Here is a 14,234-nt window from a genome sequence, read left to right as displayed (position 1 = left end):
ATAAACAGCAGCATTTACTCTGCAGTTTGACTCCTAAGAGACCGCTCTGCAATTTGCTGCTGTCAATAATATATTAACCACAAGGGGGTTGTAATGACATTTCACATTTGGCACAGTATTTTTTTAAAACTGATTTGGGAGAAGGAATTGTATTAGAGGCATATTCAGATGATGATAATAGACAGCTCCTATACAACCTTTCATTGTATCTTCTGCTCTTTGTGAGCCAAAACAAGAGAGACTGAAACTTTTTATGTCGATGATGATGATAACAACAACAGCAATAATAATAATACAAGCTGCATTCTTGCAGTCCCAGTTCAAGGGTTAGACACTACTCCAAGTCCCTTACACCTGTGCTTAAAAGTAAGCAAGCTCAATTTTCTACAGAAAGATCTCCTTTTACCTTTGTCCACTAAATAAATGCTGGGGCAAGGATTTTTGCTGCTAGAGTTCTGCCATCAGTAATTTAAGTAGTTTTAGGAATTAACTACTTAAGCTTAGGAGTAAACCAACAGCAGCATTTCCGCCTGGTAGGCTCTGAAACTCAAGTGGGAAGAAAAAGACCCAGACAGCAAATGAATTCTGCGTATGAAATGATGTGCAGTTTAATATACTGGATATTGAAGAGCACTGGGCAGAGACAACCATATGCTGCAATCATTAGCTGACCAGATTCCACAGATAATTATATTTAAAGAAATTACACTTAAACTGTGTGAAAAGAAAAATACTTGTGTTTGACACACGCTTTGTGCACACCTAGACTCACTGCTACACCTTTAGTAAACAAGGCAAGTTACACGTCTTTTCCTCACACAGCTTTTCCATGCCTTTTATAGTTCTGCAGACTCCACATGGCTAATGAAGGTGATTAGTGTGATTAGTAACGTGATTCCTACCAAATGCAAAGACCTAAATTCTGCTCTGTATCTCACCTCTGTGCCTTCTCTACAGTTGTAATCATAACACGGTGAGGCAAAATTGCGGTGGCTATATGCAGAAAGAATTCCCTTGATTCACAGAGGCTTTGAATCATGAATTGCAGGATAAGCATACAGTGTAATGCAAGACAGGCAAGATCAGAGAAAAAATGTTGGGTAAAGGCTAGTAAAGCAACGGATTTTTACCAAGCAGTGATTACTGATGTTTTGACTTCTTAAAGATACAATTGACAGATTAACGTATGATTCTAATGAAGTTTTTAAAAGGCAAGGTATTTTCCACTCCTAGCAGAGTTACTTGGTCTGGGTGCTTATCCTGCTTTTGGCTGGGATAGAGTTAACTTTCTTCTCAGTAGCTGCTGCCCTGCTGCGTTTGGATTTGTGTGAGAATGCTGGTAACACACTGCTGGTTTCAGTTGTTGCTGGGCGATGTTTACACTAAGCCAAGGGCTCCTCAGCTTCTCAGGCCCTGCCAGCGAGAGGGCTGGGGGGCACAGGGAGTTAGTTGGGGGGGTGGGGGGGCACAGGGAGTTAGTTGGGGGGTGGGTGGACACTGCCAGGACAGCTGGCCCCAACTGGCCAAAGGGATATTCCAGACCACAGAACGCCATGCTCAGCACAGGAGCTGGGGGAAGGAGGAGGAAGGGGGGACGCTCCGAGTGACGGCGTTTGTCTTCCCAAGCCACGGGCGTGACGGAGCCCTGCTGTGCTGGGGATGGCTGAGCACCTGCCTGCCCGTGGGGAGTGGGCAACGAATTCCGCGTTTTGCTTTGCTGGCGCGCGCGGCTTTCGCTTTACCTGTTAAACTGTCTTCATCTCAGCGCAGGAGTTCCCTCGCTCTGACCCCTCCGATCCTCTCCCCCGCCCCACCAAGGGGGGATGAGCGAGCGGCTGCGTGGGGCTTGGCTGTGGCCGGGGTTAGACCACGACAGTGCTTTCTGGGTTTTTTTCTGAGATGCAAGGAGGACTCAGTCATGAAAATTTTATGACTCTCACTACGACAATCTGAAGTACAAATAGAGCTCATGATATCCATAGGAACCTGTGTCTTAGACGTGGCATCACTGACGTTTATAAAGAAAGCAGTCACGGAGAATGAAACTCAGGTTTTGTTCTTTTTTTAACACAATTATATACACACTTTTTGTTGCTGTTCCCTAGAAATTGGGGCACAGCTGTTTGGAAAACAAACAGCATACTTTTTATCATAGTTGGAGGCTGACGAGAGCTACCTATGGGTTAGTGGGGGAGGCAGCCCTCTGCTAGTGGGAAGAAGCCACTCACATCTTGCATTTGAGGATCATTAGTCCTATTGCAAAAGGTTCACACAAAGATCTAAAAGAATTTACATCTCTCTGAACAGCAGGGTAAAACCCAACCAATTCATTCATAATTTCCACCTAGCAACCCACTGAGAAAACAAGGTATAAAGATACTCTTTTTCATATTAGGATTTCTCCTTTCAAAAGAAAACAAGAAATTGATTTGGCATTCATGGAATTTTATAGTCTAAGCCCTTTACTGAACAAATATGAACTTTAGATCTTGTAAATCTGGCTCTCCCTAAGCCTGTTGAAAACACTGACCTGTGAGAGAGGGCATTCTTTGGCTAATGTGCTCTGATTCATCTCTTTGAGCAGTTCCTTTAAGGCATTGCGAACTGTGGCGTGGTTCCACTGCTCTGCTGGCAAGTCTTCCAACTTTGAACAACTGTTAAAACAGAAAACAAAAAGTGGATAGAAACGTCACCTTCACAGATTCTTACTCTTTATGTACAAGCGCTATAGATCTTTAAGCAGCAAGCACAACCTTGGAGTTTCCTGCTTAGCCAGCCCATCAAGGTATTTCTTGCCTCTTTGCCCTCCCCATCAAGCTCGACTCCCCGAAGATGTGTAATTCAACTAAAAGAATGCCAGTACATAGCAGAAGCAGCTAATCCTGCTATGGTATTATGTGTGTGCATAACCATTCCCTCTGGGGCCTGGTGCAGAGCAAAGAAACTGCGTAAAGCAAGCCCCAGAAATGGCTGGATAAAGCCATCCTCTCCAGACAGAGAAAGATACTCCTGCTGGGATAGAAAGATAAACATCTATGCCACACTGTCACTAACAAAAACCCTGAACGGTAAGGGCCCTCACTGTCTGAAGGTAAGGCTTTGAAAAATTAATTTCATTTCATACGGGTTGTTATACTTCCCTCATCGCCGAAGTATCCAAGAGCCTTTCAGAAACACATTAAGCCATATGCCCAACATCTGTCACATGTAGTTCGTTCTCACTTTCATTCTACAAGAACTGCATATGTAGTGAAGCTTTGGTCTTCATGTGACTTGTGCCTCCCTCAATTTAACAAGCTTATGGTCTGTGGCTACATACATGGGGACAGACCTGAGAAGCACATCAGAAAGTTGGGAGAAGCTTGTCATTGCTATTCATGCTTGAGAGACTTAATGCATGCTCTCCAATTCACCTCTGACGTGGTTCTGCCTTCTGCCTGTGTAGCCTGGCTTTACCCTCAGAGCCAGAAGTTCAGCCACTTGGAGTTCAAGTAGTCAATGACCATCTTTATCTCAAAGTCACAGGCTATCTTCTATTTACATGACATCCAGGCGTTCAAGCACTTTGAAGATAAAGAAGGAGACCTTGCTCTTGGGATAATACCCTCCGGCAACGCAGACATGACAAAAGGCTAGATGGACTCCTGGTCGCTCATACTTCTGAGGAGGTGAGTTACTGCACTCCAGTGTTATAGTGGCTACAGGCTCTAGATGCTTTTACAACTATGCTGCAGAGATGGAGTCTAGCTGAGAAATGACAACAGAGTATAAAACCAAGGAAAGGTCTGTTAGTGGGAACTGGGAACCCTAAGTCCCATCAGAGTTATAAAGAAAAGAAATGTTGCTGTTTGGAAGGTTAACATCAGCAAGGCACCTACTGCTTCCAAATTCCAAATTGCACTGAACAGTTGGAGGGTATGTACCTGCCACCAAAGGATACACACGTGTCCCACTGGACCCCTCTTCTGTTCCAGCTGAGCTTCAAAGAATTGTAGGCAAATTCTTCTAGGCTGTCTGTTATTTTTTGCCTCTTTCCTCCCACGTGTCCTGGCCACAGAGCTACAGCAGACTGTGCAATGTAGGTTTACCAGCAGGTCTAAAGCATGCCATGCACTGCCAGGGACCTGCTGCAACTCCTTACGCAGACATCAGGAACTATGTGAGGACTCATTTGAAGGCCAACAGAGAGAAAGGGGGAGAAAAAATGAGCCGGGGGGGGGGGGGGGGAGGCAATTAAGTATAAAAGTGTCAGCAGCTTTTGCTTTGCTAATCAGAACTAGCATTCAGGGAAGGAAAAGTATTTTCCAAATGCCAAATGGAGCTGCAGTAATACATCCCTTCCCCATCAGCTTGCCTTTTCACTGGGAAGACTGCTGGAGAAAAAAGGAAAGTCAAAAAACTCCCCTTCTCCCCATCTCAGCAACCAGCAGCATAAGACCTGGATTATTATCACAATGCAGCCCCTGGAAAAAGGCAAGGAGTTTATTTTTTGAACACAATAAGGCCCGATAATCCATTAAATCAGGGACTGTGGAAAGGTCTGCCTTAAAGGCCCTGTATCTTTACCCGATTTGAGTTTCTGCCCCTCCCCTCTTCACTACCACATTGCTACTTCAGAAACCAGTTGCAAGATGCACCAAAGAGCTGCCAGGTGACCCAACCTTCTCTTCGTTTTTCTTTTCATTTCATCAAAAGACCAGAAATTAATGAAGACAAGATGTGCTAATCTCTGTAGTAATGCTGTAATCGACCGAGCAGCTCAGAGAATAGAGGAGGACAGATGTTCAGAAACACCCACCTTTGTAATTGGATTTTCAATGTCACAACATGATAGACATCTTGTAGCATGTCGGCTACTGTCGCATCTGGTGCGTCAGTCACATAACTGAGAGGGAGGGGATTCCACCTCCCAAGCTTGATTATTCCTGAAAAGAAAACAAAAAAATTATACTCTATTTTACCGGCCACTTAATAAACCCTTTGATAAGCTTGTCTGTTCATTAGATTTGAGATCTGCCTAGAGGTTTTTTGCAGTCTTGCTCAGAAAGATGTGTTGTACTGACTCCTGAATCAAACAATAGGAAAGAGTAGGAATAGATTTTAAATTCTTAGCAGAGAGTTGGCTCTTAAATTACTTCAAGGAAGCACAGGAGGTTTCCTCCCTTCACATCTTTCATCATCCTACCAAAGCGTCGTTCTCTAAGTTAGGACAAGCTTTAAATACTCTATAGTCCTGATTTTACAGTCTACAAAACCCTTCAGTGAATAAATGCATTAGTTTTGACTTGAACAGGAAAATTCTTATGTGTGGGCTTTTATCACACAGTTACAATCTAAGCATGGTATGATTCCCAGTGTGGATGGATGGCACTGGAAACCCACCAAGTAGGAAGAGTTCCCTCCCAGCTACAAGTTGCACTATGCAGACAGTTGTCTGCCTTTGTGAAAATAAAAAACCCAAACAAACCAAAAAACAAAAACCCAAACCAAAACAAAAAAAACAACCAAAACCCAAACAACTGCAAGCTGCTGACCGCAGATCCAAAATAGCATTCTGGGGACAGGGGAGAATGGTGTAAGTTCTATTTCTGCTTCTGTTCATTCAAGAGGGATCATCACCTCTTCTGGATGAGCTTGTCACAAAGACTGTAAAATTGATGGCAAACCATTTGGTGCAGAGGTATTATTTCTGTTTAGACAATTGCAGAGGGCCCACCCACACCAAAAACAATGACTAATACCCAGGAATGACTTCCAGGAAGAGGCCAAACAAAGAAAGCCACAGTGCCATCTTACAGGAGAGCAAAGCAGTTCTGCCTTGGTCTGCACTATTGCAACTGCTGCTTTTACTCCATCCTCCACTGGGTTCCTGCTGCCCCACTCTTCTGCTCATGCAACTATTCTCAGCACAGCCCTACAAGACTCCAATCACCTTTTCTCCTATTTAAACTGATGCCTTCTGAGGTCTGCTTATATACGTTTTGATCTTCAAAAAGACCATCTGTAAACTCTACTGCCAGAAATACTAATACATGAGAAAACTATTTCTTCTGTGATAACCCGAGCTCCAGGAACCCTCTTTGGGTATCCAGAAGGATGCTGCGATGCCAAGAAACTTCAACCCTGTCCTCCTCACTTTCTACTCGCAGTTCTCCACCAGCTCTGGAGCTAATCAAACTGAAATAAATGGTAAAAGCCTTTTATCCTGATCTCCCAAACATGATTGTAAAATAAATACCACCTCTGAAACAGTGAAACAAAGCTTCTTGCACAGACACAGTAACAGAACACAATGCTTATGAGCCCATGAAATACCTGCTATGGAGTATTTGTTCCCCCATTCCTACACAGGCTGAAAAGGAAATAATTCTAGTACAACTCCTTTTTTGCAGCACTTAAATCTTTGCATTTACCATTGATGTATCGCTTTGCAAGGTATTCTACCACACACTGAAATAAGCTGGAAGCAACCTACTTCATCCCCAGCAGCACAAAGTTTCACTGTAACATGCCAGTAAAGATGGGGTAGTATTTCAAGAGCAGATTAGAAAGCTTTTGGCAAGGGGAGATCTTGTCCAAATGAAACAAAAAGTTAGCGAGTGGTGCTTGATATCCAATGCTTGAAAATGGGACATAAACAGAACAAAAACATTTAAATGATGCACTGTTTCAGTATTAAGTTTTAACAATCTGGTGCTGAATATGCTGCAGTATAAATAGTGCCTGGACTCAGATCCAGTAGAGTAACACACAGCACTCATTCACAGCACCGTATGTCTGCAGTGCTGGCTCCTTGAGTCATATTCCACTTGCCAAGAAAAGCTGTTTTTCTTAAGGGGATAGTTTACTTAATGTTATCTCTGGTGACAACAAGAAATGCATATAGTACAGCATATATTAGTCATGAAATGAGCATCAAGGGTCCACTGAGTGAAATACATGCTGGGAAAACACAGTTTAGCTGCTGACTTCCTTCACCCCCTTCTGCTATATAATAATTTAAAGCAAAATCACCTAAAAATCCAGAAATCTATACCAGCTTCACAGAACACTTGGCTTCCTATGTTTAACCATGCCAAGTTTTCATGTAATTGAAAAAATAAGCATCATATGTGCCCCATAAGTCACATCTAAATTGGTAATATTTTACAAGAGGCTTTATTTTTCATTCAATTAAGGAAAGCACTCAGAGAGCACACCATCTGCAACTGCTCAGGCCTGGCAAAGCTGGCGAGAGACAAAGAGACGGTCAGGGGTCACTGAAGTTACCAAAGGTGTCCCCAAACTAAGAAAGTTTAAAGAGAAAAACCACAGTGCGGCCAGAGTGCACCATGGGAAATACTATGCAAATTGCTTTACAGGAAATGTCTGCTACTACTGGAAGTTAGGTAGTTTTTTGTTTTGTTGTTTTTTGTTTTTTTTTAATCCTCCTCTACAACTGGAGAGGAAATTGTTTTGGCTGGATTTAGACAAACACAGGTGTTACCATAATGTTCGGTGCCTCTGCACGTTAACACCTGCTGCGAGTCCTTTACTCTGTGTTACAGCACTGCTGATGTACGCTATTTTTTCAGCCGCTGTGATATGATGTGTGAATTTTTTTTCCAGAGCACATTAAGCTGGTCCAAGCGATAGCCAGAAGCCATGGTTTCCATCCAGCTCCTCAGCAGACTCCGCAGGTGGTTTATTTCATGGCACTGACACTGTACTTAAGACAACTCTTGGCTGCACTGGGGCCACCTTGGTGAGCAAACCAAACATGCTCTCTGCACGCTAGCAGACATCTCCGAATGATTCCTCGGAAAACTGTGAGGGGACCAAAATTTTCTCCCTAAAAAGGTCCCTTCTCATCCAGGACCGAGTATTCCTAGTGTAACAGCAACCCCACGATGAGAACAGCCTGGTAGCAAGGGGTCACTTCCACATACACTTTTTTTATTGTTCCTCTCACTGACTCCAAAAGGTACAGCTCAGGCCTTTGAAGGAATGGCTGGAAGCGGCCCGGCCAAGCTTCTATCCTAGCACAGCTGCGAGCTACGAGTGGGGACAGGAATGAGCAAAGGTCACTGTGTTACTAACGAATATACTACTGCTCCAGGAATATCACTCCTCAGTCAGCTCCAGACCTTCTCAAAATTATCTGTGGATAACACGGAGCAGATCAGACTGCTCAGGAAATCTGAGAGCACATCTTTCATGAGTTCACAAAACTCTTCTGTTAATGAGTCCAGTTCTCATGCCTGTATCAATGATCCTTTGGGACTCTTTTTCCTGTAAGAGTTTTTTGAAGGGGAAGTTCAACAGATTTCAAAGCTTGCACACATTCAAGAACTGGCCATACACTAGAACAGTTCTCAAGAACTCATCTAGAAACGGCTCAATGCAGCCCAGGCCAGTTAGTCACTTAAAGACAATAAACAGACCAAACAGTTTTCTCAAAAGACCTTTTTTTTCTTCCAAAACGTGTTTTAGAAGAGATTCTCTACCCACACTGCCTGTTGGTTCTTGAATGGCATGTCCTTCTACAGACAGATCTTTTATTAAGTTTAATCTTTGGTTTCATCAAAATGCAGACAGGGGAAAAAGAGACAGTTACCTAGCTTAAAATTTGCGTAACACCCTTTACCCACAGGAACGTCAGAACATACAAGCAGCAAACATCCGTGAGCTTGAGCATCGGATTCACATGTAGCAACCACTGCCAATTGCTGCTGTCGTTCCACTCAGGCCAGTGATGCGCCACCCCGCCAGAGGGCTTTCAATTTAGTTTCATTTAAAATGCAGCTCCTTTGGAGCTGAAGGAAGTAGTAGCTACACAAGGCAGAGCAGAACAGTATGTTGAACGTACTAATCGTGGCTGACCTCCATACCTAGCAGAACTTTTCACAGGATCTTCACAACCTTTATTTTACAGTATCGCCTGAAAGAGTGATGCATCCAAAGCACGGGGGTTACTGCTGGGACTTCACCCTAGTGAAATGTGAACTGAACAGATCCAAGGTCGGAGCTGAAGCAGACTTCTAGAATTACCATGTTAATCAGGAGCATAACAACAGCAAAAGGCAAAAAGCTGCTTTCCTAGAAAAATACAGCTAAGATGGCAAACCCTTTTCACTATTATGTAGCTTATATTGTCCCAGCAAATTATTTACCTGTAAGGGCTAGAAGCCTCGTGTGTCTTTGTGAACAGAAAGACAGTCATACAGCGCACTCATTCTAAGAATGCCACACCTGGGGTTTGGAAAACACATTCACACATCTCACAGCCGAGCTATGACACTTCTTGCTCACAAACAGAACGAATTCCAGGTCCTGCATCTCCCAGTCACCTGCACAGTTAATTTTTGATCTGCACAGTCCCATGGGAATTGCTGGGGCATCTCATGGACACTCCAATACATCACCCCTATAAAATCAAACTCCTAGAATGGGGCATTTTCCCAGTTCCTTTTTGCAGCTAAACAGAGCAAACGGGACCAGAAGACGCCTCATGCTATCACTGGCTCCTTTCACCACCCAGCTATCCCCTGCTCCCACCATGGTAACACTCCTGATTTAACCTTTCACAAATGATGAGCATACCTGAGTACCACCTTCAGTGGATACTTTGTAAGTAGGTCAAGCAGAATTAATGCAACTTAAAATGTTAATCTGCTAGGGTTAAAATTTAGTCACGGGATCAAATAAAGGACATTTTGGAAGTTCCCATTAGCTTCGCCACCCCCACCTCAACACTTCTCTGGAAACAGCTACAAAATGAATCACAAGTAATAGTTGCCCAAATACGTACAGAGAGGGAAAGAGAAGGAATTTTGTGTTCTTTGGCTAAAGGGGAGAAAGGGTAGCAGAGAATACCGATTCCTTACCAAATACTAAGAAAGCCACTTGTCAACACTAAGCAGACCGACCGACTGAATCCCTGGTGCACAACACCAAAAACTCTCATTTTCTGTAGCATGGGTAAACGTCACCTGCTATGAGACTCACATAGGGTGAGGTGTTAACAGCAGACAGTTGCTCTCCTTGTGGACTGACGGATGCCACCAAGCTGGGAACCGGAGGAGGGCAAAGCTTGTTTCTTATGCTAGAGCCCAATGTTCAGTAACACGTTGCAGGCTGTGGCAGCACACGTTACACCTGGCTCAGCCCAGCACACATGCCCGTGCAGTCAGCCACAGCGAGCACCATGGTGCTTCTGTGAGCTTCAGAAAGGCTGAAGGAATAGGCAGTGCCCAGCCCAGGGTAAGATCTCCTCCTGGGCTGCATTTACTCCTTCAAAACATGCTGAGCAAACTCAGATCTGTGGAGCTGTACCGGCGCAGAGCCATGCCTCCCACGGCTGTGGCGTGCTGGAGCCGTGCTAGGTGTGCTAGCATTCGTTTCCCTGCATCGTGGGATCCACAGCCTGAGAGCGGCCAACTGCAAACACAAGGCTGGGCAAAGAACACGACCGACATTTGCTGCTGTGCTGTGAGCTCAAGCAAACAGTTTGGTTTAAACATCTTACTTTTTGACAGCAGCTCGTACCCACACAACAGAAACTCGGGGAAAACTGCAGATTAGCATTAGCACCCAAACACTTTTGATTCCTTTTACAGCTCCAAAGGAAAGACCTCAAGGAAACACTCACTAAAACACCCGCTTCTAGGACCATCAAGCCGTTCATCTATCAGCCACTACTGACAGAGCCCCCCTACAAGATGGGTAGGCTCTTCTGACGTTGATTGCATCTGTTTATCCTCTTCAGAGGCATCCTGTCCCTATGCTATAGCATGTAATTTTCCTTTGTTCAGCTGTGCTTTGTTACAGAAATTAAAAACTGCCTGTCCCATGTAATAAGTATATAGAATTATTTATCCATAAATCAGTTTGCAGGAAATCACTACCCTGCAGTACATAATAATTCAGCCTGTGTTTCTAACCTTACCCTGGCTGCAGTATATCATCGAACTGTAACAACATAAAGGTGTAATTTGTAGTTATTATTGTTAATGCAGCAAAGGGAATCAAGCAGAAAGGAGAAAAAAGCAACAGGAACAATTAAAAACAAACAAACCCAACTGACTATATTAATTTTTGTATTGTATTATTGAGCTGCCTTTTCTAGCTCTTAGGGAATTTTTAAAAAATTATACTGCCTTTACGCATCATTATAAGGGTGCCTGTATTATTCTACTGAATCTCAATCAGTGACATACTGGGGTAATAGATGGGAAAAATAATCCCAGCATAATCCTCCCCTGCACTTCTAAAGCGCCTTTCACCAGAGGATCCCAAAGCACTTTAAAAACATTAATTAATTGAGTTTTGTAACGGCCCTGTGAGGTAGACTGTATTATGCCAATTGACATATCGGTGATTCAGTGATTGAAAGCATACAATTAACATAATCCTATGTTTACGCCAATACAAAAGAATCCCCATCCTTCCTCATTGCAGTCCATAATAAATAATTCAGTGAGAGAACAGGAATAAACTATGTGATTACACTGTGATGTACACATCCACAAATCAACAGGAACACCCACACCCCCTGAATGACGAACACACCACCCCAGCTCATGAGACTTTTGCAACTTCAGGGCTCTGCACAGAAGGGGAAGGCATGACCGAGCCAGCCGGAGAGCTCTGGCAGCGCAAAGCCCCTTGTTCAGCTGTCGCTGGAGGTCCTTGCTATTGCTCTTTTAAAATGCTGTCATACACTGTGTACCAACGGTGGTTTACAGAATGAAATTCTGCGGTGTGACAACGCATTCATGAGCTGGCAAATTTAAACACTCATATCTAGCCTTCTGGCTTGCACATCTGTATCAATACAGACTATGCATTTACATGATTATATATGATATTTATATGACTATGTATTAAAATATTTATAGAAACATGGATGTGAGCAGCTATCAATAGAAAGACTGTTAGTGCTACGGGATTTAATTGCTGAACTTCATAGTACTTTCACAGATGAAAATCACTTTGATATATGAAGCTTGGTTTGAGTTTTTAATGTTTTGAATGCTAGTGTTGCCCATTCCTTTCCTCCAGCATGACTGTACTCAAGTATTTGACTTAAATAACATACACGAGTTTGATGCCTTGTAATTCTACATATCGGGTTTACATTTTACTGTAAAAAGATTGTGCCTCATGTAATAGATGCTGCTTCACATTTGGGAAACGTTATGTGAGGACCCTGACTTTTATTAGATTAATTTAATATAGGCACTAAGTTACTAGACTAAATTAATAAAGATCTTCTTAAGGAAAAAAAAAAAAAAAGAGGGGGAGAAAGAGAGAACAGAATGAACCCACAAATTAAATAAAAATTTCTGGAGCTTGTTATTTTGGAAGTCTTTATTTAATTTTCCAACCCCCAATTCTGTTTGAAAAAACATCCAATAACTGGTAAGGAAATGGAGGGTGGGGAGAGGTTGATGTTATTTACTTCAGGGGATTATTTTAAGAACTGTTATACGATAGAACATGCGAATATCACAAATAAACAGAAGGGTAAGGAAGCAAAGGAGGTACAAAATATTGCAAACCCAAGTATTCTTTCTGCATGGTTTCTACATTACTTTTTAAGCCATTACCTCCATTGAGGAAAACCACATTTAGCCCTGCATAACATCTCTCTAGCCATTTCTGGGGTAAGTCTCCACTCACACTGGGCAGCAAGAAGTAATAAAAATGTGAATAAGAAGACAGAAGCCCTCTTTTTCTCTCTTTTGTCTGAGAGAGAGAACCACTCCCCCCAGCATCACTTCCATGGCATACAACCTAAGTCTTTTCAGTCATGAAAACTCATGACAGGAAGGCTACTGTGTCCAGGGCGGCTCTTAGCAGTTGCCCTTCATAACCTTGTCAGCCTAGAGCTCAGCTTTACCCCCCCCGGGCTGCCATCTCCTGAGAGGCACCATCACACCAGGGCTGCTTTTCTCAGCAGTTATTACTTAGCAGCCCCAACACCCGTAGGGTTGCAGCACCCACTCCTTCACTAACATCCCCTCCGCGTAAAGCCCAAAGCATGGCACTCTCCCTATTTTTGCATGAAACTACTGTCTTTTGGGCAGCCTCTGCTCTTACAGTTAAGATCCTTCCCAGCTCGATCTGGGGAAGGCTCCAGCTTGCTCAGCTGCACAGGAGCAAAGGCTGTGCCTCCTCCCAGGGAGCAGTGGCTGCTGAGTGCCTCTGAAATCCAGACCAGGAATGTCACACACAGCCTATTCCCCAACCAAAGAGCTTCCTTAGCTGCTCCCATGTCTGCAGGTTTGCTTTGCCATGTTAAACCCACCACTGTTCCTTTTGCTTCGGACAGCAGCTGCCCTTCTTTGAGTCCCAGGCTCCCCGGCAAAACACTGGCTGCTTCTCTGACACCCCTCAGCCTGGCACCGGGACCTCGGCTCCCCTCTGGAATTTAGTGCCTCCCAGATAGCTGACACAGGCAGATACTCCTGGGGACCTGGATTGTGCTTCCACCTCAGCCTTACAGGCACTTTAGCGTATTTGCCTCAGTTGCTAAGAAACATGAATGCAAGTGTACTCCACCAGTGGTGCTTTTCTCCAGTGCGCATGTTTCTGCAACAGCCACAAACAATGTTTGGATCACCCCGTCCCAAATTCTGGTGACTGTATTGCCACTTCATGACCTGCAAGGGGCTACACATGAGTAAAAGGACCAGGACTTCAAACTTTTGCTTTCTAACCTTTCTTGCCAGCTTCCTTGCCAGCCCAGTGCCACCCACACAATCTGCTTCATGACACCTCCACCAAGGAGAAAGTGGCACCTGGGTGGGAAAGTCCTTTGTCCCCGCCTGCCAGAAGCCTTTCTCAGGGTTTATATTATGGTTTTGGATGACGAAGAGAGAGAGAGGTAGATGTTTTCCTTCTTTGGGGAAAAAAACTGTGTCTGTTTTTAAAAAGATGCTAGTGCCCCAAAGTCCAGTTCACCCAGCTTCAATGCTTGCCTATAAGCTTCACATGGAGAGACAGTCCACTGAGCAGGAAAAAAGCACAATAACATGGCATTGCAACTGAATACATAAAACACATTTTAAAGGTTATAAAAGAGCACTGCTAATAGGACGCTGTAGAGGCTAATAGGCTTAATTCTAAGCCTACGGACGTTGTTTGGCCTTGTAGGACTCTGAATATCCTGCCCACTCACAGTAACACTGCTACAGAGAGCACAGAAAGTCTGGCTCAGGCTGCAGGCATAGAGTAGCCAACTATCTTTG

The 14,234-nt window shown here is 43.8% G+C and overlaps 1 protein-coding gene across 1 annotated transcript in view; it reads right to left on the bottom strand.

Moving 5' to 3' along the window:
* Window positions 1-14,234, bottom strand: part of SATB2 (SATB homeobox 2) — a 136,395-nt gene that overhangs the window by 71,829 nt on the left and 50,332 nt on the right. The window contains exons 4-5 of the mRNA XM_055812866.1: window positions 4,799-4,925; window positions 2,531-2,654 (exon numbers count right to left, since the gene is read on the bottom strand). Of these exons, the coding sequence (XP_055668841.1) occupies window positions 2,531-2,654; window positions 4,799-4,925 (251 nt within the window). The remainder of the gene's footprint in view (window positions 1-2,530; window positions 2,655-4,798; window positions 4,926-14,234) is intronic.

Source organism: Falco peregrinus, chromosome 8, assembly GCF_023634155.1.
Source record: "Falco peregrinus isolate bFalPer1 chromosome 8, bFalPer1.pri, whole genome shotgun sequence".
Lineage (NCBI taxonomy): Eukaryota > Metazoa > Chordata > Aves > Falconiformes > Falconidae > Falco > Falco peregrinus.
This window is presented reverse-complemented; position numbering and strand designations above follow the sequence as displayed.